Consider the following 26,233-nt stretch of genomic DNA (forward strand, 5'->3'; position numbering starts at 1 on the left):
CCCACCCCAGACATTCTCTCTTCTTCCCCCCTCCCATCAGGAAGAAGATACAAAAGCTTGAAGACACGTACCAACAGGTTCAAGGACAGATCCTATCCCTCTGTTAGAAGACTCATGAACGGACCTCTTGTACAATAAAGACTCACAATCTACCTCGTCGTGGCCTTTGCACCTTATTGTCTACCTGCACTGCACTCTCTCTATAACTGTAACACAAAATTCTGCATTCTATTATTGATTTTTAAATTCTACAATTATGGATATCAGGAATAAACCAAGGTGGGCTTTTCCAGTTTATGAACTCTCAGAAGCTTATCCTCTGGCAATAGCCTGAAGACAGAAGATCAACAAATGCTATTGATAATATCTTTATTAGTCACATGTACATCGAAACACACAGTGAAATGCATCTTTTGCGTAGAGTGTTCTGGGGGCAGCCCGCAAGTGTCGCCACACTTCCGTGCCAACATAGCCTGCCCCCAACTTCCTAACCCGTACGTCTTTGGAATGTGGGAGGAAACCAGAGCACCTGGAGGAAACCCACACAGACACGGGAGAACGTACAAACTCCTCACAGACAGTGGCCGGAATTGAACCCAGGTCGCTGGCGCTGTAATGGCGTTACGCTAACCGCTACACTACAGGCACATTAGCAACATTTAAAAGCCATCCAGATAAGTCCATGGATAGGAGAGGTTTAGAGGGCTATGGGCCAAATGCGGGCAGATGGGACTAGCTTGCTGGGCAACACAGTCATCCTGGACCAGTTGGGCCGAAGGGCCTGTTTCCAAGCTGTATGACTGGCTGTATGACTGACTCTATGAGGAGCACGCCATTCAGTACTTTGTGCTTGCTTCGCCATTCAATGTGACTATGGCCTATTCTCTATCTCGATACCATATTCCTGCTCTCTCCCTATATCTCTTCATGCTTATTGTGTTCTGCCTTCTCCTCAAACATGTTCGACGACTCAGCTACCACATCCTCGTGAGGTAGAGAATGTCACAGGTTCACCACCCTCCGAATGAAGAAGCCTCTGTCCTGAGACTTTGACCCCTGGTTCTAGACTCGTGAGCCAGGGGCAATGCGTGCCTTGAATCCAACCTGTTGAGTCCTATCGTTCTCCAGCTAGCTTGGGTAATCCCCCCCAAATTTTATCAGAATAATCCAAGCAGCCTCTTCATAATTTGTTGCCCCATCTACATGGTTCTAGTCTGAAATTTGTCCCTTTTGCTTTGAACTTCTAAATCTGGATTATATTTCAAAATTAGGAACAGCACCAGGGTGCAGGTGACCCTGAGTTCTGTGACTTTTTCCTTCCCCCACCCCCCTTCCCCCAAGCTTTCCACCCACCAAAACCCACCACTCGCCCTCTATCCCAACTTCTGTAACTTCTTCCCCCACTCTATTGTTAATTTCTTAACCTTCTTGGGAGTTTATCTTAAATCCTTGCAGCTGAGTGAAATGACTCATCTTTTATATGGGACTTTATCAAAAGCTTTTCGTAAGTTGTATGCACTATTTCCACAGAATTCTTGTCACATTCGCACACACCAAAAAAAATAACAGGCAAAGGAGCAGGTACAACCTTCCTCGTCGTACAGGTTGATTTGCTATGCTGCTTAATATTAATGTGGAAACCTTTGCACCAAGGAACATTGATTTAGGCCAATGCTTTTGAAGAATGTACCTTGTCTCTTTTAAGATTTAGAAATTATTCTAATTTTTTCCTATTGCCTGTAAAATGGCCTTTTTGTTTTGGTGAAAAGTTCACATTGAAGAGAATGGAACTTTGAAGCAGTGAAGGTTCTTTCATATCAAGAACAATATGGATTATGCTTTCTGCATGTAATGAAATGACACTGGAGCAGGACAACATCAATTATATAAAGTTATTACAATTTTGCTAGGTATATTTTAAACAAAGTGGTTTTCCTCGTCCCTAAGGAACATTTCTTCACAGATAATTATTATATGTCTATATGCATATATTTCAAGTTTTGTGTTGCATTCCTTTAGTGCACCCAATAAAGTTGCTTTAATAATAGAGGATTTAGCAAAAAACTGAGTGCAGAGGAACTCGTGTCTTCCAATGCACTAAATTGACAAAGAGGTGTATTGCAGTAAAGCAGTATTTAAATGATAATGTGGCAGCTACCACCTTCACTTTAAATTGCACATGAGCATAATTTTTGGCTGCTCAAGCATCCATCTCATTTTGATACTTGGTAATTGTTCTCAATGTTGGGAAAGAGGAGATCTTGCTATTCACTGTTAAAAAAAATCTGTCAGTTATGATGTTTATTGCAAAGAAGAAAATCTTTTACACCGTCAATTTAGTAATGGGATTCTCTGCTTGTGATCTACACACTGATGATATCCGTTTTGATTTCAGCTATCAAATACTATCGGAGGGCCATGCAGCTTGTACCTGACATTGAATTCAAGATCAACTATGCCCATTCTCCTGAAAGTGATGGAAGTAGCAAAGCATAGTATGTGTTTAATTACTGATCAATCTCTATTCTGGTACTTAAGAGCGAACAACATATAGATGTTTTTCTTTGAAATGCTGTTCAATTTTTTTGGTGAAAGGATTTGGTTTAAGGAAACAACATTTGCTAAATGCAGCTAACTTTGCATTGCATTCACTGTGAAGGAAGATGACCAGATATTCAAGAATGCAAGGAAAAAATGAAGCTATGCGAATGATTTGGCACTGAACACTTCCCTGAGTGGTATGGTGTCAAATATATTATAATCCCCAGTTTCTTGCAGTAATGTTTCTTAATAGCTTACTGCCTGATTATTTTTATTTTAAAATGTTACTTTTTTATCAGAATCAGGCTTATTACTGACATATGTCCTGAAATTTGTTGTTTTGCGGCAGCAGTACAGTGCAGTACAAAAACTACTATAAATTACAAAAATAAATAAATAGTGCAAAAGAGGAACAATGAGGTAGTGTTCATGGGTTCATGGACCGTTCAGAAATCTGATGGCGGAGGGGAAATCTGACAGCGGATGGCGTTCCTAAAATGCTGAGTGTATGTCTTCAGGCTCCTGTACCTCCTCCTCGATGGTAGTAACGTGAAGAGGGCTTGTCCTAGATGATGAGGGTCCTTAATGATGGATGCCGCCTCCTTGAAATCGTAGAAACTACAGCACAATACAGGCTCTTCGGCCCACAATGTTGTGACAACCCTTAAACCTCACCTAAAAGCTATCTAAACCCTTCCCCCCACAGATCCCTCTATTTTAAATTCCTCCATATGCTTATCTAGCAATCTCTTGAATTTGACCAATGTACCTGCCTCCATCACCGCCCCAGGCAGCACATTCCGTGCCCCAACCACTCTCTGGGTAAAAAACATTCCTCTGATACCTCCCTTGAACTTCCTCCCCCATTACTTTAAAGCCATGCCTTGAGGCAGCATTTCTTGAAGATGTCCTCAATGGTGGGGAGGGTTGTGCCTTTTTCCAAAGAGAAGTTGAGGGTATATGCATGAGATGCACCATGCAATTGTTGCCAGTTTAAATTACTGAATCTCTGCCATTTAATTATCATTGGTGGACAAGTTTAGCATTAATTTACCTGCAACTTGATTTGATTGTTTTTGCAAACACTGATAATCTAAAATAAAAACACTCAGCAGGTCAGGCAGCATCTGTGGAAAGGGAAATGGTTAAGATTTCAGGCCTGGGACCTGGGGAAGAGAAACCAAATTAGTTCTGAGCAGGAGATTCCTGTGTAATGTGTGTTGTTAATGGTGAGGCTGCAGGGTATGCCCAGCAGGTCAAACTGTACAAATAGAATAAGAAAAACAGGGCCAAAATGATGACAAGCAGAAGTGACCAGTTCTGATCCGAAAGGGTTATAATGATTTTCATTTACTGTAATAAACTAAATGTTCCGAGTGTGACGTTCCTAGTCTGTTACCCAAGGAGATATGACCAATTGCTGCTGAGAAGTTTCAGGTGGAACAAGTTTCCTCCAACAGAACAAAGAGTGTAGATGAGAGTTGAAAGGTGCAGGCAGCCAGCAGCAAGAGTTGGCCATATGGTGCTTCGAGCATTGGCCTCAACTCTACTTTCCTGCCATTAGCACACAGAAGGGTACGTTAATAGTTTGTGGCAACTTCAGATCTCTCATGATGGTTTCTGATCCTTTCTGGCATAATGTGTTTAAGTTGATGGCACTTGAAGCACATTGGTCAATGGTTTATGGTCATGGAATTAAGCTAAAATATCAGAGAGTTAATACTCTAAAGCAGTTACACCAGTAGGTGGGACTGTTGGCCATAACAATGCTGCGTGACGTTGCATTCCCATCAATGCACTGAGCAAATGCATGTTGACGGTTGCTTTACTTAACATTGCCATAGGTGGTGGTGTAGCAATGCAATCACTTCTTTCCTTCCTCTTCCTCTTGACCTTCTGTTTCACCCCCCCTCTTTTGCCTCCACATCACCCTGGAGCATTTGGCCCACACTTGCTGACGATTGCCCATACCCCATCCCCAGCCCTTTGCCCAACACCCCACTTGTCTCCCTCAAATCCCACTCGTGGACCGCTCTCCCTGCCACCCAACGCTCCCCCCAGCTCTCCCTTCACCTTCCCATTGCACACTTCCTGATATCACTTCTAAGGCTATGACACATAAGTTCATATAAGTTGCCAATTCTTTTAAGCTTATGCCCTCTTCTTGTTTCTCCTACTGGAATTACTTTTACCTGCATTTTTCTTATCATATTCCTTTATCATTCTGCATTCCTTGACTAAATAAACCCTCAAGCTTATGATCTTTTGAAGTACCAGCCAGGTTCATACAGTCTTGCTTGGGTATCATTCTGGTGAATCTGCATTGTACCCTTTCCAAGACCAATATCTCTCCTTGTTGGTCCTTGACATAGCACAGGACCCCAGAAGGGATCTCACTAAAGCTCTAAGCAATAGAAGTATCACTCCCTCACCTATGTAATTCACTCCCCATAACATGAAGGCCAGTGTCCCGTCATTTGTTTTACAACTCGGTACAAATTTGAAGTAAATTTCATGTATGTTAACACCCAAATCCTAATGATCATAGTCTCTCAACATTAAATTTGAAATTTATATTAAATATGAAATTTTCTGACTTGATTTCCTGTGATCCAAAGTGGACGACTGCCTATTTTCTTACGTTTGACTTGTAATTGCCACTGATGTTTGCACGTTAACTTAATTTGCCCTTGTCCCTTTGTGTGAACCAGATCAAATTTCCCAAATTACTGTGCCTTCTAACTTGATGCTTTGATACACGACTTTCGGTTACTTCACCCAAGTCTATAGATATCAATGGTGATTAAGTTAAGGTCATAAAGTCAGGACTCCTAAGGAATGCCACTTCTTCAAGTCGGAGGAGCCTTTCTCGTATCACACAAACAACGACCATCTGTCACTCGATATATCTGACCCCATTTCATATTCGGCACAATTCATGTGACGCCTTTAAAGATAAAATATTTTTACTTTAGATCAAAGGCATATATGGATAGGAAAAGTATTAGAACATAGAACACAGAACATTACAGCACACGTACAGGCCCTTCGGCCCACAATGTTGTGCCAACATTTTATCCTGCTCCAAGATCTATCTAACCCTTCCTTCCCACATAACCCCCCATTTTCTCTATCATTCATGTGTCTATCTAAGAGTCTCTTAAATGCCCCTAATGTATCTGCCCCCTCTCCCTCACAGTTTTCCCTAAACAGTGTTCCAGTGCAGTTCACCTCCCCACATTCAGTTATTCTTATCAGGGGAGATACCTTGGTTTCATCAAATGTGATCTTTTAAAAATGGTTCTTTTAAAACTGATTTGGGTCCAATAATGCTTAATGTTGGGATAAAAATGAAAACCACACGGGCAATTTTACAGGATAGATCTAAGTAAGGCTGATACTGGAACAAAGCCAGGTGAGATTTTTGGTTCAGGCAGAGTGTACTGAGCATTATCAAGGTGATCAGTAGATGCATAAGATGCCTTCAATTCATTTTATAAATTCAAACAATATATTTTGGAAATATTCAGCAAATTGGGTAACATTGGTGCAGAGTGAAAGTTATTTTCTAGGTTACTGACTTTTCATCAGAAGTTCCCCAACTTTAACATGAATGGTTGAACAATAAGGTTCTCCTTATTTTTAATTCAATCTCGGAATGTGGGTGTTGCTGGCATGGTTGATATTCTTCACCCATCCCTGGTTGCTCTGGGGTATGATAGTGTATCATCTTGAACCATTGCATTTGTGGCACTGTAATAGCATTGCAAAGCAGAAGTCTGAGCAAATGCTGGTGCAGGACTGGATTGTGCTAGCTGGGATGATAGCTATCCTTCCCTACAGGTAATCTCATTAAATTCCTAACGTTGGGAGACAGTAATCTTGATTTACACATTTCAAGATGTCCATTAAACAGGACAGCTGAAGTTCCAGCCAATGAGGAACCAAGCAGTGTAAACAAAAACTCGCTATCTGGATCTGAATTGCAGCTACTGGTCTCATAATTGTGTAAAAAAAATATCTTAATGCCACTTGAGTAGAAAGTGATGGTGAATATGACAAATAATGACAATTACTTGGAATCATACTTGTTCCATGATGAATCTCTCTCCTCCCCTTTCTATGCAAACTCCCTAGTTATGCAATACCACCTACAATAAAATAAAATAATTTTTACTCACTGCATCTGATTTTGGTTCTGGAGTGCTATGTGTATTTTTACTGCTACTTGAGTGTTAATTGAAGTTTTCCATGATGACCATAGAGCTGTGTTCCTTTTCAAGTACATCAATTGAAAAGTATTTATCCATACCATAGGTGATTTTTAAAAGCAATAACATATTATTGCTGTTACCCTGTTCTTACCCTGTACTATCACAATGCTCTCTGTACTACCTCAATGCACTGTGTAATGAATTGATCTGTACAGACAGTATGCAAGACAAGTTTTTCACTGTACCTCGGTACAGGTGACAATAATCGACCAATACCAATATTTAGCCACAGTTCTTTGTAGTCACCTCTGCCACTGATATTTTAATAATGTTCATAAACATGTAATTGCATTGGTGCAGAGTTTAAACAGCATCTTGTATCTGTTCTGCAGAAAATGTTTCTGTCAAAAAATGGGAATGAGGTATCACGTCAATTATTCTTCCCCTTCATTCATGAGGGGTAACTGAATCTCAGATAGTTAGAATATAGAACAGTGTAGCACAGGAACAGACCCTTCAACCACAATGTTGTGCTGAACTAATTAAATTAGTAATTAAAAGCCTAACTAGATTAATCCCTCTGCCTACGCAATGTCCCTATTCCTCCATTCTCTGCACATTCATGTGCCTGTCTAAGAGTCTCTGAATGCCTCTATCGTATCTGCCTCCACCACCACCCCTGACAGCACAGTCCAGGCACCCACCGCTCTCTGTAAACGAAAACTTGCCTCACATCTTCTTTGAACTTGCCCTCCTCACCTTAAATGCATGCCCTCTCGTATTTAACATTTCACCCCTATGAAAGGTACCAGCTGTCTATCTGTGCCCCTCATAGTCTTATTTTATAAACTATCAGGTCTCCCCTCAGCCTCCATTGCTCCAGAGAAAACAACCCAAGTTTGTTCAACCTCTCCTAGCACATGCCCTCTAATCCAGGCAGCATCCTGGTAAACCTCTTCTGCACCCTCTCCACATCCTCCCTGTAATGGGGTGACCAGAATAGAATTCAATACTCCAGATGCAGCCAAACTGGAGTTTTATAAAACTGCAACCTCACTTCCTGACTCTTGAACTCAATGCCTTGTTCAAGTGATGAATTTTATGTCCTGAAGCTAATCCCAGATATTGTGCTGCTTAATTTAGATTGTAGTAAACAAAGTGGGCTATTGTTTTCTGATGGCTGGCTGTGTTTTTGTACTATATAACATTAAGTTAGAGACCTGTGTATGCTTTACCTGAAAGTTATTTAATCTGTAATGTTTCAGATCTGTGGGGTTTTTCAAAACTAATGGTTCCCAAGCACTGAAAACTGTTTTGGAAAGAATTGTTTAATGTACCATCTAATCAGCCTCATTTTTTCCATTGCACTGCATTTTATGTGTGTATTTATCCATTTAATTTGTACTTTGAATGTTAATTGTGAGAAATTGATCAAAAATACCAGTACTGGCTAGATTTGTAATAGTATGTAGGAACTTAATTTTCTATGTACTGAATTAGTGTGTTTCATTAAATTCATTCATATTACAAATGAGCCTTTTCATGTAATTGTTTACAGATTTAAAAACACCGTCTTGCTAAAATGCTAATTTAAAACACAATATCTTTTGCAGCAAGGAAGATAAGGGGAAGGCCAACGAAGTAACTGATCTATTGCCGTACTTTCAACAGCAGCTCAGTTTGCAGGACTCTCCCCACAAAATATGTCAGCCGGAGTTCGGAGTGAACCAGACACACATATCAGGTACACTGTTCAGTGGGACTTCCGATGGTGCTTCTCTTGCCACCTTCTGGAGTTGATTCTGTTTGTTAGGAGTGAATTAATATTGAAAATTTGTACAATTCGACTGCATCGGAAGAGTGCATAAGTGATTTGGTGGAGTTTTACACATGTATGTTGCTAGTTAATGCAGCACACGGTAAAACATACCTGACAACTATAGTTTATTACTTGCAATTAGTTCAACAACTCACAGATTCACTGCGTAGTTTCAAACAGGACTCATTAACTCTTTCGTTTCACAACTCTTAGTTACACAGCTCTTTAGTTTACCTTAACTTCCAAAACTTGGAAAAAGCAGTCAAGGTTTACAGGGAGAATGGGGGAAAATAAATCAGCCAGGATCGAATGGCGGAGCAGACTCAGTGGGCCGAATGGCCTAATTCTGCTCCTATGTCTTATGGTCTAACTCACTACCTGTATTCAGACATCACCCACACTTGAACCTGGGCAGGGTTCGCTCTTGGCGAGCTCTTCTCTGAGTCACTGATTCCGGGTCATCGTCTTCAGTAGTTGGTCTCTGGAGTCACTGCTGCTGGTCATCTTGTAAGGCAACTTCTTGTACATCTGTTTGCATATCTTCCAAACATTGCTTAGTTCTTTATTGACATGTACACAGCTGTAATTCCAAACCTTACCCATACGCGTGTATGTTTCTCTAACTTCTTCAGGTTTCTGCAGGCACCATCCCACAATCAAATCAACCACTTGGTTCCTTAATTATCAGAATATTTGTTTGTGCTTTTTGTGTGTTATCTAATCATACTTTCCACAAGATGTCAGTCCCCAAAAACATCACCATTTGCTTGTTTGGTCCTCTGGATGTTTACACTGGGATCACACGAGACTGCAGATGCTGGAATCTGGAACAACAAACAATCTGCTGGAGGAACTCAGCGGGTCGAGCAGCATCTGTGGGGGGGAAAGGAATTGTTGACGTTTCGGGTCGAAGCCCTGCATCAGATGCACTGACTACAGATGCTGATCGACCTGCTGAGTTCCTCAAGCAGATTGTTTGCTGCTTTACAATAGGATAGGCAACTGCTCTGCCTGAGATCGCAAGAAACTTCAGAGTTGTGGACACAGCTCAGCACATGACAGAAACCAGCCTCCCCTCCATGACCTCTGTCTACACTACTCGCTGCCTCGATAAAGCAGCCAGCATAATCAAAGACCCCACTCACCCCAGACATTCTCTCTTCTTCGCCATCCCAATGGGCAGAAGATACAAAAGCCTGAAAGCACGTACCACCAGGCTCAAGGGCAGCTTCTACCCTGCTGTTATAAAACTATTGAACGGTTTCCTAGTACGATAAGATGGACTCTTGACCTCACAATCTACCTCGTTATGGCCTAGCACCTTATGTTCTGCCTGCACTGCACTTTCTCTGTGACTGTAACACTTTATTCTGCATTCTGTATTGCTTTTCCCTTGTACTACCTCGACATACTGATATGATGAAATGATCTGTCTGGATGGCATGCAAAACAGTTTTTCACTGTACATGTGACAATAATAAACCAATTTAGTTCACAGGGCTGTAAAACTGCTTCAGCTCTACTGACCAGGTGTCGATTACGTGACCGACCTCCAATGTGCTTTTTTCCTGTGGTTCCCAACATCTCTCCCAAGCCAGCAGAGTATCCCTCCAAAGCCTGATGGGATACTTGACATCACTCTGGCTGCCTCAGTAGCTGGGAAGAAGCAACTTTAAATATGCATGTGGGGTATATTAGTGTTTTCTTGCACTTATTTATGATGTATATTTTATCTAAAATATTTTACTTTGTCGCAAATGTTTTAAATATACTATGCAAAAGGCACCAGGTGTGATTCTGAGAGCATAACCATCTTATAAACCAGCTTTCAGTTCAACTGATCTGATCTCCAGTAGTCAAGAAATAAAACAGAAAATGCTGGGAATACTCACCATTTTCAGGAAGCAGAGAGAAAAGGAGTAAATATTTCATGTCAGTAGATTTGTACTGCTTCACCTATTAAGTACTTCCAATATTTTTGGTTATATTTTTATTTTTCTGTTATATTTCGCACTTCCAGTATCTGGACTATTTCGTTTTCCTTTTGTCCTTTTTTTTCTGACTTGGAGAAACATTCCAGTGGAAGTTAGTTGCATCTTGTTTATGTACTGTAATTTTTGGCTTTTTTTGTGCACTTGCTCATTAAATGGTAACAAGTCAAAATGGTCTTTTCACTCTGCACTTAACATGTTAAATGACACCAACATGGAGATGTGTTATGAATGCATCAAATTATTTTTTTAACCCCAAATGGATGGGTTTTTATTTCATTGCAGGATATGCACCTAAATTCAGGCAGTTAATGGAGTGAAAATCTTTTGTTTGCTAATTACAAAAAATTAGTCTAAAATTAGTTTTAGCAGTATGTGATGGGTATGGGCTCACGGTACACAATGTATTGAGATACTCAAGTAGGAAAAGGTATTCCCATACAGTCCTATATACTTTTATATGGGTTAAGGATTATGAGGCATTAAGGTGCAGTAAAGGGATATTTATTCACCCACCAAGAGTAATCGTTTTTAATTTTACCAACATAATATAAATAGACACTTCTTAAATCGGTGAGTTAGATTTTCATTCAACATGCGTCGTAGTAAAATGTCATTAAACAAATTCCAGTGACATCTCTTTTTCCCCCTGCTTCCCTAATGCGCTTCTTCAACATGTTACAACAGGATAATGCAAGTATTGTTATCATGTCTGGTAAATATTCCTATGCTGAGCTTTGTTTTATGCACCTCAGCTGTTAACTCTCCCTTTTGCAGAAAATTTCTTCAAATGTCAATGGATGCAGATTTCAACCCAGTTAGTTAACAAGAACGTGCAGATAACATGTTGTCTCGTTGCTCACTACTTTTTCAGAAAAAAATTACTTGATAGCGCTTGAATTTGTTATCACCCAAGGCCAAACTATAATTTTTCATTTTGAAATCTCTGCACCGTGGACAGGTAGCTGCACCTTTCTCTGGGGTAATCATGAAAGAAACTATTCTCCTTTATGATGACAATCTAGCATCAAATGCTCATCATGGTGAGGGTTTTTATCACAGGTAGAGTTTCAGTGGGAAAAAAAATCCTTAACTCTAATCCTTCCACAAAATTATCTGAAATCCATGTCCCTAGTTACTTGGCCTGTCTGTTAATGGAAATATTCACTATATCGAGGCTTTACATAATTTTACGTACCATGATTAAATCTCCTTTCAACCACCCCTTCTTAAGAAAGCCACGCAACCTCATTTTTCCTCATAACGAAAACTCATCATCAAAGACAATGTCCAAAAATCATCATTGTACTGGCACTGCTGCTGTCAGATCCTTCCTGTAATGTGTGATCAGAATTGTATGTCACACTTGAACTGTGGCCTGACAATGCAGTTGTAGCATTGTCTCCCAGCTCTCTGTGTCCTTTGCCTCACCAATAAGAAAATTGGATCCAATATCCCTGATCCAGCTGCCCTGCTACCTTGTGTGGAAACGATCTCAAAGGTCTCTGTGAACCTGTGTACTACTTGTTATCCACCATCTCTTTTGGATTCCTTTGCCCTCCCCCAAGTGCATTTTCTCAGACTTGTCCGGTTGAATTGAATTTACAATTCATCAATATCTTTGTGCAGTTCACCCACTCACCACCAACTACACAGCTAGTTTTTGTATCAGCTGCAAACATCATTCTCTCCATATTGGTCTAAATTAATGATTGCAACTGACCTACCACTGAGCCATGCAGTATCCCACTGCAAGCAACCTAATCACTGAAAGCATCCATCAAACCTTTGATTCTTGTCAGGGATTTTTTTAATCCAAAATGCCACTTTTCCTTGGATCCTGTAACTTTTTTTGATTAGCATACCTTGTAAGATCTTGTAAAATGCCTTGCTTAAAATCTGTCCTATTCATTACCCTCATTGACTCTCCGAACCTGAAAAATTCAGTTGAGAGAGTTAGACAACCCTCCCTCATTAATTCCATGCAGTCATTGATTAAATAGTGTGTTTCTAAATGAGTTATACTGGTGCTCAATAATTTTCGATAATCACAACTGCAGAGAGTTGTGGACACAGCCCCACACATCATCAAAACCAGCCTCCCCTCCATAAACTTTGTCTACACTTCCCGCTGCCTCGGTAAAGCAGCCAGCATAATCAAAGACCGCACTCACCCCTGACATCCTCTCTTCTCCCTCCTTCCATCGGGCGGAAGATACAAAAGCCTGAAAGCACGTACCACCAAGCTCAAGGACAGCTTCTATCTCACTGTTAAAAAGACTATTGAACAATAAGATGGACTCTTGACCTCACAATCTACCTCGTTATGACCTTGCACCTTATTGTCTACCTGCACTGCACTCTCTCTGTAAATGTAACACTTTATTCTGCATTCTGTTATTGTTTTCCCTTGTACTACCTCAATGCACTGATGTGATGAAATGATCTGTATGGACCCAGCTGCTGCACAAGTTTAAACCTCTGGGCTTGAGCTCTTCCAACTGGTAACGCTTGGAGTACTTGTGGTTGTCCGGACCACTTGTGGTTGTCCGGACCACTTGTGGTCGGTGTTATGGGAAAGACATTGTCAAGCTGGAGAGGATTTTCGAGGATGCTGCCTGGACCAGAGGGCCTGAGTTATAGGGAGAGGTTGACCACACTAGATCTTTATTCCTGGGAACGTAGAAGAATGAGGTGGGACCTCATAGGAGTTTATAAAATCATGAGTGGTTTGGATAAGGTGGACGGTCATGGTCTTTTCCCCAGGGTTGGGGAGTCCATAACTTGAGGGCACGGATGCAGGATAAAAGGGGAGAGGTTTAAAAGAGACCTGAGAGGTAACTTCTTTACACAGAGGGTGGTGAGTATCTGGAATGCGCTGCCAGAGGAAGTGGTCAAGGTGGGTACAATTGCAACATTTGAGAGGCATTTGGATAGGTGCATGGAAGGGAGGGGCTTGGAAGGTAACGGGCCGAACGTGGGCAACTGGGACTAGCAGGGAGGATGCTGTGGTCAGCATGGACCAGTTGGACAGAAGGGCCTGTTTACATGCTCTATGACTCTGACACAAACTAGTTGCCACATGGGACAAGCTGCATTTGCTGTCCGTCAGAAGTAATCTCATACTTCCAACACACGCAGCGAGATAACTGTCGTTGACGTTATGAATTTCAGTAGATTCAGCTTGGTAACTGAAGTCCCCACTTCCCGACATGGGGCCCAGCTCTCTCTCCAGATCTCACTACTTCCTTACTCCTGGTGCTTGTCACAGACTGTGTACTTACAGCAAAAAGCAATTTCACAAGCGTTTCTTCGTCATAGAGTTGCTATCATGCACACCCGCTCAATGGACATTTCATTTGAATCTTGCCCACCAGCTGTGTCACAAATGAGATCCTACCTGCATGCATCTTGGAAGAGTTTTTAAAACAAAGTTTGTTCATTACTCGTTTCAAAACGTTGTAAAGAAATTGGGTGCCCTCTTGATTTTCACCAGCAAACTGTTGTTGTCACTTCTATAGTAATGGATGACTTTAGTTGAAGAATAAAGACTACTTCAAAGGAAAGTTTTTCTAATTATCATATCTCATTAATTAATACTTGAAGTAAATAATATTGAATGTAAAAATGCAGAATTAAAGACCAGGGCTATCACTGTAAAATTCACAGATCTTTTAAACTGGCCTTAACCTTCTGTGTCCTTAATGTGTTGCAACATTTTTGTTTAGCGTTTTTGCCATAATTCAAACATAACTTCACAGATAGGAACCTGATATTTTCAGTAATAAGGGATTTAGAAGTACCGACTGCTCAGATTAATATGATAACATCATTGTTTACTTTATCAACATTGGACTTGGAATTATTTAAAAAACTAGACTAACCTGAATTTCATGACGACATTTAGATCCTTGACAAGATTAACTTGACAGGTTCAATCAAGCATGTGGTGTGACTGGCTATATAGAATAACAACTGGTGCCATCTTCTGCTATAGTTTTGGCTAGATTACATTTTTGAGAGAGCCTACACTATGAGCAAACAATCATTAGTGGTATTTAACTGAAAGAGGCAGTGTAGCTCCCTTATTACATTTTGTAAGAGCATGTTCAAACCATAGGAAATGTACTTTGGAACCTTTTAGCTTGGGTTTTGATTTGGCTCTTGACTCCAGTGAAAAGCTTCATCTTGTCTTTATGTTTTGCCTTGTTCTCAGGTCATAAGTACACACAAGAAATGTTCCAAGGTCTTTGTTGTAATGGAAACATTTGTGGATTAATAGAGGCAATCTGGTCTCCCGGTTTGTAAATGTTTCTGCTGTGAATAATCCACTGCGTTGTTACATTGAGTGGTGTCACTCTTTCCGGTTTAAACTCCATCGCTGTGGCCTGCCCAGCCTTCTCCAGAAATGTACGTAAAACTAGACCTCTTTGGCCCACCAAATAATGTTGCTACAGAATGCTGCCTACCCCTGCCTAGCAGCCAGTTTCATTTTTAACTTAAAACAAACTGCTGAAGGAACTCAGCGGGTCAGGCAACATCTGTGGAGGAAAATGGACAGCAGACCCTTCATCTGAGTTCCTCCAGCAGTTTGTTGCTCCAGATTCCAGCATCTGCAGTCTCTTGTGTCTGAATATTTAACTTACCTCAACTGCTTTTCAGATGATTATAAACTTTTACTGCTCATTGAATAAAACAAAAATCTATTTAAAAATTCATTAATATTCATTGACTAAAAGCCCCCTAACATACAATTTAATTTAGTAATTTAATATTTCTGTGTTTAACCGTAATAACTAATTGTTTATATAAAATACTTTTTTACTGGACTGCAGAAGCAAATTTTTTTTTCTTGCCTCTGTTGCATAACTGGTCATCATTACACTGAGATCAGGCACGTTGCTCTTTGCTGGGACTTCGACAGTGGATGTATGCCCCTTTTTTTATGGTGTAATAACCATCGTTCTTCACTGTAACTGGATCATAACCCTGGAGTTTCCCACCTATCCCCATCGTGCGAATGCAGCCACAACAAAGATTTTAAGCAGATCAAGGAAGTCACCTTGAATTGGTAATAAGTATGATCATCGTTGTCTACCGTTTGAGAACTAATAAAGAAGAACTAGTGGCTAGAACTCAAATGGTACCTATGAAAAGTGGACTAATGGGGCAGAATGTGACAGACCATTGAAGGTTGTACAGGAACATTTACTACTGCAGAATTCAGTAGCTCATGCGCACAAAGGCATGGCCCTCTCCAAGATTTTTCCTTTGCACATTCCACTATTGTGAAGGAGATGAGATAAGAAAGGGATTGGTATGTCACCACACACAAGGACAGCTTTTATCCTGATGTTATAAAACTATTGAGTACAATAAGATGAACTTTTGACCTCACAATCTACCTCATTCTGACCTTGCACCTTATTGTCTGCCTGCACTGCACTTTCTCTGTAGCTGTGACACTTTGCATTTTGTATTGTTTTACCTTGTACTACCTTAATGCACTGTGTAATGAATTGATCCGTACAATCAGTATGCAAGACAACTTTTTCACTGTACCTCGGTACAAGTGACAATAATAAACAGAGCTCATATCCTCGTATCTGGACACTACCCTGTCTACCCTGGTCCAATCCCTTCCCACCTACGTCCATGACACATCACATGCTCTCCAACTCTTCCATAGCTTTAAGTTCTCCGGCACGCAGAACCTCATCTTCTCCAAGGACGTCCAGTCCCTATATACTTCCATTCCCCATCGTGACGGCCTCACCGCCCTCCACTTCTTTCTTGACCAGAGACTGAACCAGTCCCCTTCCACTAACACTTTCCTCTGCCTGGCTGAACTTGTCCTCACCCTAAACAACTTCTCTTTTGATTCCTCTCACTTTCTACAGACCAAGGGCATAGCTATGGGCACTCGTATGGGCCCCAGCTGTGCCTGCCACTTCGTTGGCTACGTTGAACAGTCTCTGTTCCAAGCCTTCTCCGGCCCCGTTCCTCAACTCTTTCTCTGCTATATCGACGACTGCATTGGTGCCACCCCTTGTACCCGTGTGGGCCTCGACAGTTTCGTAAATTTCACCACTAATTTTCACCCTGCTCTCCAATTCACTTGGACTATCTGACACCTCTCGATCCTTCCATCTCCATCTCAGGAGATTCCTTCTCCACCGACATCTTCTACAAACCCACTGACGTCCACAGCTACCTCGATTACAGCTCCTCCCACCCTGCCTCTTGCAAGGACGCTATCCCTTTTTCTCAATTTCTCCGTCTCCACCGCATCTGCTCCCATGGTGAGGTTTTCCACTCCAGGACATCCGAGATGTCCAACTTCTTTTCTAATTGGGCCTTCCCCCCCCGACTGTGGTCGAGAGAGCTCGCACCCATATCTCTGCCATTTCCCGTACCTCTGTTCTCACCCCCACCCCTCCCAGACCCAACAGGGATAGGGACCTCTGTGTCCTCGCATTTCATCCAACCAGCCTACGTATCCAACGCATCATTCTCCGTCACTTCCGCCATCTCCAATGGGACCCCACTACCAAGACCCCTTCCCACCACCTTCTGCCTTTCGCAGGGACCGTTCTCTCCGTGACTTCCTAGTTCACTCTTTCCACTGCCCTCTCCATAGGTGCAACACCCGCCCCTACACCACCTCCATCACCTCCATCCAGGGACCCAAACAGTCCTTTCAGATGAGACAGAGATTCACCTGCACCTCCCTTAATATCACCTACTGCATTTGGCACTCCAAGTGTGGCCTCCTCTACATTGATGAGACCAAACGCAGACTAGGTGACCATTTCGCAGAACACCTGTGCTCTGTCCGTAACCGCAATCTGCATCTCCCCGTTGCCAGTCACTTCAACTCCCCCTCCCACACTATCACTGATATGTCAGTTCTCGGCCTCCTCCACTGCCAGGAGAATTCTAAGCGCAAACTGGAGGAACAGCACCTCATTTACCTTTGACCCATCCCCCGGTGGATCTGCTCTCCCCTCCTCCCCCGCACCTGCCTATCACCATCTCTTACCTGCATTTACCTATCACCACCCTGTGCCCACCCCACCTCCCCTCTTTTGTCCACCTATCACTGCTCTGCTTTTCCCTCCTATGTATCGGGCTTCCCCTTTTCCTATCTTCAGTCCTGAAGAAGGGTCCTGACCCGAAACGTTGACCGCCTGCTTTTCTCCACGGATGCTGCCTGGCCTGCTGAGTTCCTCCAGCATCATCGTATTTTTCATTCACAACAATGGAGAGAAGGAGGATGAGAGGTGACTTGATAGAGGTGTACAAGATGATAAGCGGCATAGATCGAGTGGACAGTCAGAGACTTTTTCCCAGGGCGACAATGGCTAACAAGAGGGGACATAATTTTAAGGTGATTGGAGGAAGGTATAAGGGGGATGTCAGGGGTAAGTTTTTTTACACAGAGAATGGTGGGTGCGTGGAACGCACTGCCGGCAGAGGTTGTGGGGCCAGATGCATTAGGGACATTTAAGAGACTCTTAGATAGACACATGAATGATAGAGAATTGGAGGGCTATGTGGGAGGGAAGGGTTAGATAGATCTTAGAGCAGGATAAAATGTCAGCACAACATTGTGGGCCAAAGGGCCTGTAGGTGCTGTAATGTTCTCTGTTCTATAATAAACCAATTCCAAAAACTCTGGGTTCAGTTATGGTGGAGTACAGGGGCCCGTTGTAGTGTTGAGTGGAATGGGACCTTGCATAGTTGGGGTGTTGAACAGCAGGCTGGGTGTGGGGAGAGGCTGTTTGGTGTGGATTGGGGCAGGTGTTGTGCTGGGTAGCATACCTGTAGCCACTCACAAATAAGATAACAGGGAGGTTAGGGCAAGGGACCCAAGATGGGGGTGGGCGGTACAGATATTATAACCAATGAACTGCGGTACCTAGGGCGAGCTGCCTCGATGGGCGAGTGTTTAACTTGGAGGACCTACCTGAAGCAGGTTTCCAACTCAGTCCTGCAACCTGGGACCAACTTGTGCTCATCTCTTTAGTAGGCCTTCTTAATGATTATACAGGCTGTGGGCCAGGCGGGTGAATGAAAAGCATGAAGTGATGTCCCGATGTGCATTTCCCACTGTGTTCAGGCCCCTCTGTGCTTCAGCGTATCCGTCACACGGAGGGCCTGAAATCAATATTTCTGACAACTTGGATCTTGCAGTGAGTGTGCACCATTTTCCCTTGAAAGTTTTATTTTCCCAATTTGAATCACATTGCCAACAAAAGTGCGAAGCTATGCGATCCAATGTCTTGGCCTTGTATATGCTGTGAGCTATAACATTTAGTAACAACCTTTTTCTTTCTACTTTAACGTTATAGTTATTGCTGTTTCATTGCATCTTTGTAAATAGTGAAAGAAATCTTTTTATTCTTGAGTTAAATGTCTTTTACAGGTTTTTATTCAGCATTTACTGCATTTGGCTAAATCCACCTCCAAATTGTTAATTAATGAAATAGGGACACTTTCCTTTGCGTCAAAAAAACAGAATTGTGATTTGAAAGGAAAGCAACCTTAGAATGAAGATCAAATTTTGTGAGGACCACATGGATTGATATCTTGCCGTTCACTCATTTCATAGTTCATCGTTTGGATTAAGTGCGTATGTCATGGGCAGTTTTTAAGAGAAATCTGCTGTGGCAAAAGCTATAACAAATCACCACATCGAGCTTGTTTCTTTCTAATTTTAATTTGTTTCGCAGATATCCCTTTTGAAATCCTCGTGTATATATTTCGATGGGTTGTGTCAAGTGACTTGGACCTACGATCCTTAGAGCAATTGTCCATGGTGTGCAGAGCGTTCTACGTTTGTGCAAGGTAGTTGTTTGTGAATGAACAACATCTACAAAGGTTTGTGGTCAGAAAAGTGGTGAAGAGGTCTGGGGGACTTTATAGGAGAGTGCTGGGAGACGGACAGCATTATCATGATGTGCGATTCACCCGTACCTGTGGGTCTGCTGCAATACATGTGCTAGGTTCAACCTGCATTGTCATTTTCTCGATTTCAGTGTCTACACTGCCAAGCATGCAGGTGTTTGCCCAAAACATATCAGCTTTAGAGCCCAAATTTTTGTGAGTGGCTAATATTAATACAAACTAATTCGTGCTGCTTAAAGCCAGCCTGGACCTCTTAAAGGGAAGATTCTTTTGACTGAAATGGGTGGTCAAGGTAAAGTGACAGTAGAAACTTGTTGCAGCTGTGGACAAGATCAACTGCCCGGACTTCCAGCACCATTGGCCAAGATTGAACTTTGTGTGTGTGTGTGTGTGTGTGTGTGTGTGTGTGTGTGTGTGTGTGTGTGTGTGTGTGTGTGTGTGTGTGTGTGTGTGTGTGTGTGTGTGTGTGTGTGTGTGTGTGTGTGTGTGTGTGTGTGTGTTTCCCATCAGTTTTATTTTGTTAATTTATCCTTGCCAGAGATCCTGAAATATGGCGGCTGGCATGCCTGAAAGTGTGGGGCAGAGCGTGCAGCTCCTTGGTGTTGTACAGTTCTTGGAGGCAGATGTTTCTGGAGAGACCTCGCGTTCGATTTGATGGTGAGTTAGTAATGAAAAATTCTGACTTGTGTCGATGGTAGGAGAACCTTTCACTTGCATTGATGACACAGATTCAGTTGATGTCAGTGCCAGCCCTCCTCTCTAAGAACGTTTAAGAAGTTTGAACTCCATCCAATGATATGTGTGATTTTGTGTATTCATTAACTTGCATAGAATTCATCATTTTGCTTTGGTGCATATTTACTTCCTAATAGTAGTGACATAAAGTTTAACGTGGAGGATGTTGAAGCTAATTTCTGTAACCATATATTTAAAGATTTCTTGTCATTGGGAATAATGGTGGAAGGTTCTGGAATGGTAGACTTGTGCAGGAGGGCAGCTTTGCCTCATTGTTTTCAAGTACAGATAGTTCTACTGTAAGGCAAATTGGTTATAACATGATGGGTTAGGGAACACAATTTGCGTGGGCCACATTGGCTATTAGCATGATCATGATCAAGAAAACCTGTTTAAATCTGTGCTTTGAAGGCAACTGCAGCCTGTTCTGCTTTAACTCGATTTTCTATAATGCGAGGTTTATAAGGAACGTAACACTGACATTATAGCAGGACTACTTATACTGATTTTTTTTTATTGAGAGAGGAATTCATTAAAAAATTTAACTTTTCATTAAGTTCATTACATTTAGGATCATCAACATGTTTTAAAACTAGATATACTTAAAATATAGAAATTATGCGTTTTGTTCTTGTTTTCCTCTGGTCAGTGAAAAATTGTCATATCCCATTTAGTTATATGACTAAGTGTGATTTGTCTGTTACACAGTCCATAAGCAAAAATGTCAGTAAATAATTTATGAATAGACTTCCTTTTTGCACACATTTTAACACAAGCCATGAAGCTCACCGTGATGGCCCCTGTGGAATATGTAGCCTACACTATCCCTTTAACAATCAGTAGGCCTGTTATATCCTGCAAGCTGACTCTTTCTCCGAGTGAAACCCAAGTATTTCTCCAATCTAAGGATGAGACAATTATAATGTCCAGGTTAATGACATTGGCTAAGACCTTGGAACATTTGGTAACCCATTAATAACCTAATGTGAGGTGAAGACCAAATGTGGAGGAAGCAAGAATGAAACTAAATGCATTGCAAATAAAAACACGTGAAGTAAAACACCATTAACGTTTTCCAAGTTTTGTGTTCAGAAACGTTGGTGCTGGACTCCGATGTGTACAGCTGTGGGAACTTTCAGGTGTGTGCTAAATGTCACCTGTTCAACAAGAATGGTGTAACACATCTTAATGTAAATGTTCTGGTGCTTAACAAAAACACAGCTGAAGCAATCCACGAAAACATTACCAACATGAACAAAATCTAAAATGTTACTGCTGATCAGTAACAAGTAAAACTATTGTGTTGTTCAGCATCTGCAGTCTCTTGTGTCTCCAAAAGGTCTTGCTCAAAAGTAATTTTTTATGGAATTTTGTGGAATTTTTTTTAATATCTCTCCTCCGACTCATTTGTGTGGAATATATCAAGCCCTTGTGTGACTGGTAGTGGAAACTGTCCTCGCCCAAGTGGCTGCATGCATTGTGAATGTCAATAGACATTTGGTCACAGAGAGGCATAACAACCAAGTGCCACGATGGTGTTCTTGGACAACTTGGTCAGAGGTGTTCCTGATTCTGGGGTATAAGTCTTTAGCCCTGCAATGGGATCTTTTTGGGGCCTGGTGCACTTTAGCCAGTTTTATTACATGTTGAAAATTGAGTTGGCTGAAGAAGAGCTTCCATAAATGTAGTAACTTAGAAGAGCCAGGGTTAGATCATCCGTTCTGCAGGTGTTTCGGAAATGCTCCAGTATTGTTATTTACCCTCGTATGTATGGGGTCGCAACCTCTTGTTGTTTAATTAATGGTCAACCACTAGAAATGTATGAGTTTTCATCAGTGCTATTGGTTATGGCATCAATTTGTTTGCCATATGTTGCCTCTGTAGATTAAGATTCCTGTAGTTTTGATTACTGGGTTTAGATCACTAATATTTTATGCTGTTTAGATGTACCATCTTCAGGTAAAATTGACTGCTGCTAAACTCCATTAGAAATCTGTCTTTCCCTGTTATAAATCTTCTTGTATCTGTTACATTCATCTAATCTATTGCCTACATGTCTAAAGCTTCCTCTAGAAGCTAAAGACGAATGTTTCTCTGATTACCTTATCAAAAATTTATTAAGTTTTCACTGAGTTATAAAGCTTTCAATATATTGAGTCCAATAACAAGGTTAAGATAAAAATTTATTTTACATGCAGTTATTTTAATTGACAATGCTCATTCGTTGTTTGGAAGCAACAATTCACTTAAACAGCATTTTTTAAAACAATCCATTTTTGTATAGCTTAATTAAAAGTCAGCTTAGGAATCTTAAGGATAAAGTGGTGCTTAAAAAGGAGAAAGAGTAAATAATAATAAATTGGATGCTTTGGGATTTATCCACTGTCATTTGATACCTGTTAACAGTGTTGACGTTTTTGTAGGTGTATATATAAGTAAAACAACCTATGTACGTCAAGGCGAGGAATCTTTGGATGGTTTTTACAGGGCTTGGCATCAAGTGGAATATTACAGGTACTGTACCTTTTCTGACTTAAGCATAATACAGCACAATACAGGCCCTTCGGCCCACAATGTTCTGCCGACCTTTAAACCTGTCCTAAAACTATCTAACCCCTTCCTCCCACATATCCCTCTATTTTAAATTCCTCCATATGCTTATCTAGTAATCCCTTGAATTTGACCAATGTACCTGCCTCCACCACCGCTCCAGGCAGCGCATTCCATGCCTCACTTCTAAAACAAAGCCAGATCATTAGAAGAGAATGGTATTTACATAATATATATACAGGAATTTTATTACTGTGGACATTGCTTGCTAGAGTGGTTTAATTGAAATCAGTTTTTTTTAAACATTAGCTCAGCATCAAATAAGATGGAACAAAATAGCTTTGGGCTTTTAGACATTCCAAACATTAAAAAAAAGAACTCCTGGACACAATTAACATAGAACGTAGAACAGTACAGCACAGAACAGCCCTTCGGCCCACAATGTCGTGCTGACATAGCTATTTCCTCCATTTTGCCCATATCCCTCCATTTTCCTCTCATTCATGTGCCCATCCAAGCCCCCAATGAATTTGCCTCCACCACCCTATCAGGCAAAGCATTCCAGACATCCACCACTCTCTCAGTAAAAAAGTGTACCCCTCACGACTGTTCTGAACCTACCCCCTCTTGCCTTAACTGCATGCCCTCTGGTGTTGGATCACTCAACAATGGGAAAAAGATATTGCTTGTCCACCCTATCTATGCCCCTCGTAATTTTTATACTTCCAACAGATCACCCCTTAGCCTCCACCGCTCCAGAGAAAAGAGCCCAAGTTTGTCCAGCCTCTCCTGACAGCACATGCCCTCTAATCCAGGCACATCCTAGAACACCTCCTCTGCACCCTCTCTAAAGCCTCGACATCCTTCCTATAGTGAGGGGACCAGAATTGCACACAATACTCTAAATGCAGCCTAACCAGAGTTCTATAGAGATTCACCATAACTTCTTGACTCCAACACTCAATACCTTGATTAATAAATGCAATCATTCCATAAGCCTTCTTAACCACCCTGTCTGCCTGTGTAGCCACTTTCAATGAGTCATGGACTTGCACCCCAAGGTCCCTCTGCTCTTCAACACTGTTAATTGTTGAAGTACTTAATTTTTAAAGAATGATATTCCTACAGCTCCACAGACCTTCTGTTGGAAGTTACAGGCTAGCAGAGCTGAACTGATCCAGCTAATGGCACAGTCACCAAATGGCTCCAAGGAATCAGTATGCTGTTAATCATTTTGCTATCCCTGCCCTTCACACCAAAAACATTGCCTGCTCCCAGACATAATACTCATCTGTAATAGGTGCATTAAAGCATATGTAGAAAGATGTCATTTGTTTATCAGAACTGTATCATATGTCTAACATTATTAAGAACAAACTTCTGAGTACCACATGGTATTTTTCAAGACAGCACATCGCACCCTTGTCGATGGTTCAGTGAGTAAGGGGAATAGCTGGTGTGTGTTCCTGAATCTAGCTGGGTCTTATCATCAAATAAACATTTGCAAGTGATTCAGAAGCATTCAAATATTTAAATACCTGTAATTTATTTATCATTAATGAGATGTGCAGTAGATTTTTTTCCATTTGGCTAATTCTATTTGTAAAAATAGATCTTTTTACAAAAAATTATCAAAGTAATTAAAAAGATGTTAGAATCAATGCAAGTAGAATTTGCTGTTTTCCATATGAATCTGTTATTTCTGTCCGCTGAACAGGCTGGTTCATTCTGAATACAATATATTTTGCCACCATCACTAATTTAAATCAGCAAATTGCTCCTGATGTAGAAACGGTGAACGATTGCTTTATCTCTTGAACTCGAGCTGTCACCTAGATAAGAAGTGAGAAAACTGAGCATGATGCTGTTTAGAAGCACTCTCCAGCAAGGGTTCTTAATGAGGTCAGGTAAAGGTAGTAATTTTTAGTTTCTGTTACATATATACGATAAGATCTTTATTAGTCACATGTACATCGAAACTCACAGTGAAATACATCTTTTGCGTAGAGTATTCTGGGGGCAGCCCGCAAGTGTCGCCACACTTCCGGCGCCAACATAGCATGTCCACAACTTCCTAACCCGTACGTCTTTGGAATGTGGGAGGAAACCGGAGCACCCGGAGGAAACCCACGCAGACATGAGGAGAACATACAAACTCCTTACAGACAGTCGCCAGAATTGCACCCGGGTCTCTGGTGCTGTAAAGCATTATGCTAACTGCTACACTAGTGTGTGTGTGTGTGTGTACTGTTTGCTTCATTGATTATTTAAACTTGGGCAGGTATAAGGAGAAGTGATTTACAGGTGATACTATAGGAAGCCATTTGGCTCATCAGGTCCATGCCAGCTTCCTATGGAGCAATGTGATTACTATTTGGAGAAGTTTCTTAAAGTATTGCAGGCATGTGCTTGTCTTAACTCAGTGATAGCAATCTCATCCTCTGAGCAGAGGTTTTGGCTCCACTCTGGAGACTTGGTGCTTCAGCCAAACATAGAGGGGGAGTTACAGTGAAGGTGTGCTGTGTGCTCTCCTCCTTCGTATGAGATATTAAGCAGAGGTCTCTATGATGGCTGACCATTGAGGATTGTCGAGTTCAGGTTCAAGTTACTTTATTGTCAGTCACCCATATGCTATAAAAACACACGGAGGAAGGAAATGTCATTTCCCCCAGACTCACACAACAGAGGACATACATAAAACAGAAGACATACAATAAACGCAGACTAAAAAATTGTGCAAGTACAAATAATGCAAAAAACGGTGTATACAGAATACAAATTATTACCATGCAATCATCCATCAGTTTTATTCTCATTGGATGTGTCATCGGATTTTATCTGCACTGAATTTTTTTTTGTGTGTGTGATACTCATTATTTCATGAATCAGGTTGGGAAAAGAAGTATTTGGAACCCCACACAAAAATACCTTCCAAATCATTTTGGAAAGAAGCAGAGAGCATTTGTATTTCACCCAAGTTGAATTTGCACATAGATGCAGCTGGATAGTAGTTGTCCATATGTTCCACTATCAATGCCAAAAAATACCACTTAAAATGATCACAATTACTGCCTACTCTTACAATGTAGCCTCTACCATCTGGAAGGACAATGGCATCTCTCTCATGCGAATGCCTTCGACTGCAAATACTCCTCCAATCACATGCTAGCCTGACTTGGAAATGTATTGCTGTTCCTTTGTTGTTGCTTTGTTGTTGTGCATGGCAACCACGTAGTCGCCATGGCCAAGAAAGCTCACCAGCGCCTCTACTTCCTCAGGAGCCAAAGAAATTTGGTTTGTCCCCTTTGACTCTCACCAACTTTTACCGATGCACCATAGAAAGCATCCTATCTGGATGTATCACAGCTTGGTATGGCAACTGCTCTGCCCAAGACCACAAGAAGCTGCAGAGAGTTGTGGACACAGCCCAGCGCATTACGGACACCAGTCTCCCCTCCTTGGACTCTGTCTTT

At 41.4% G+C, this 26,233-nt stretch overlaps 1 protein-coding gene across 5 annotated transcripts in view; it reads left to right on the forward strand.

The window, feature by feature from the left end:
• Positions 1 to 26,233, forward strand: part of fbxo9 (F-box protein 9) — a 68,303-nt gene that overhangs the window by 27,784 nt on the left and 14,286 nt on the right. For all 5 annotated transcript variants that reach the window (XM_052024195.1, XM_052024192.1, XM_052024193.1 and 2 more), the window contains exons 5-9: positions 2,396 to 2,495; positions 8,369 to 8,499; positions 19,301 to 19,415; positions 20,014 to 20,132; positions 22,634 to 22,724. In XM_052024195.1, coding sequence (XP_051880155.1) covers positions 2,396 to 2,495; positions 8,369 to 8,499; positions 19,301 to 19,415; positions 20,014 to 20,132; positions 22,634 to 22,724 — 556 coding nt within the window. The remainder of the gene's footprint in view (positions 1 to 2,395; positions 2,496 to 8,368; positions 8,500 to 19,300; positions 19,416 to 20,013; positions 20,133 to 22,633; positions 22,725 to 26,233) is intronic.

Source organism: Pristis pectinata, chromosome 10 (genome assembly GCF_009764475.1).
Source record: "Pristis pectinata isolate sPriPec2 chromosome 10, sPriPec2.1.pri, whole genome shotgun sequence".
Classification (NCBI taxonomy): domain Eukaryota; kingdom Metazoa; phylum Chordata; class Chondrichthyes; order Rhinopristiformes; family Pristidae; genus Pristis; species Pristis pectinata.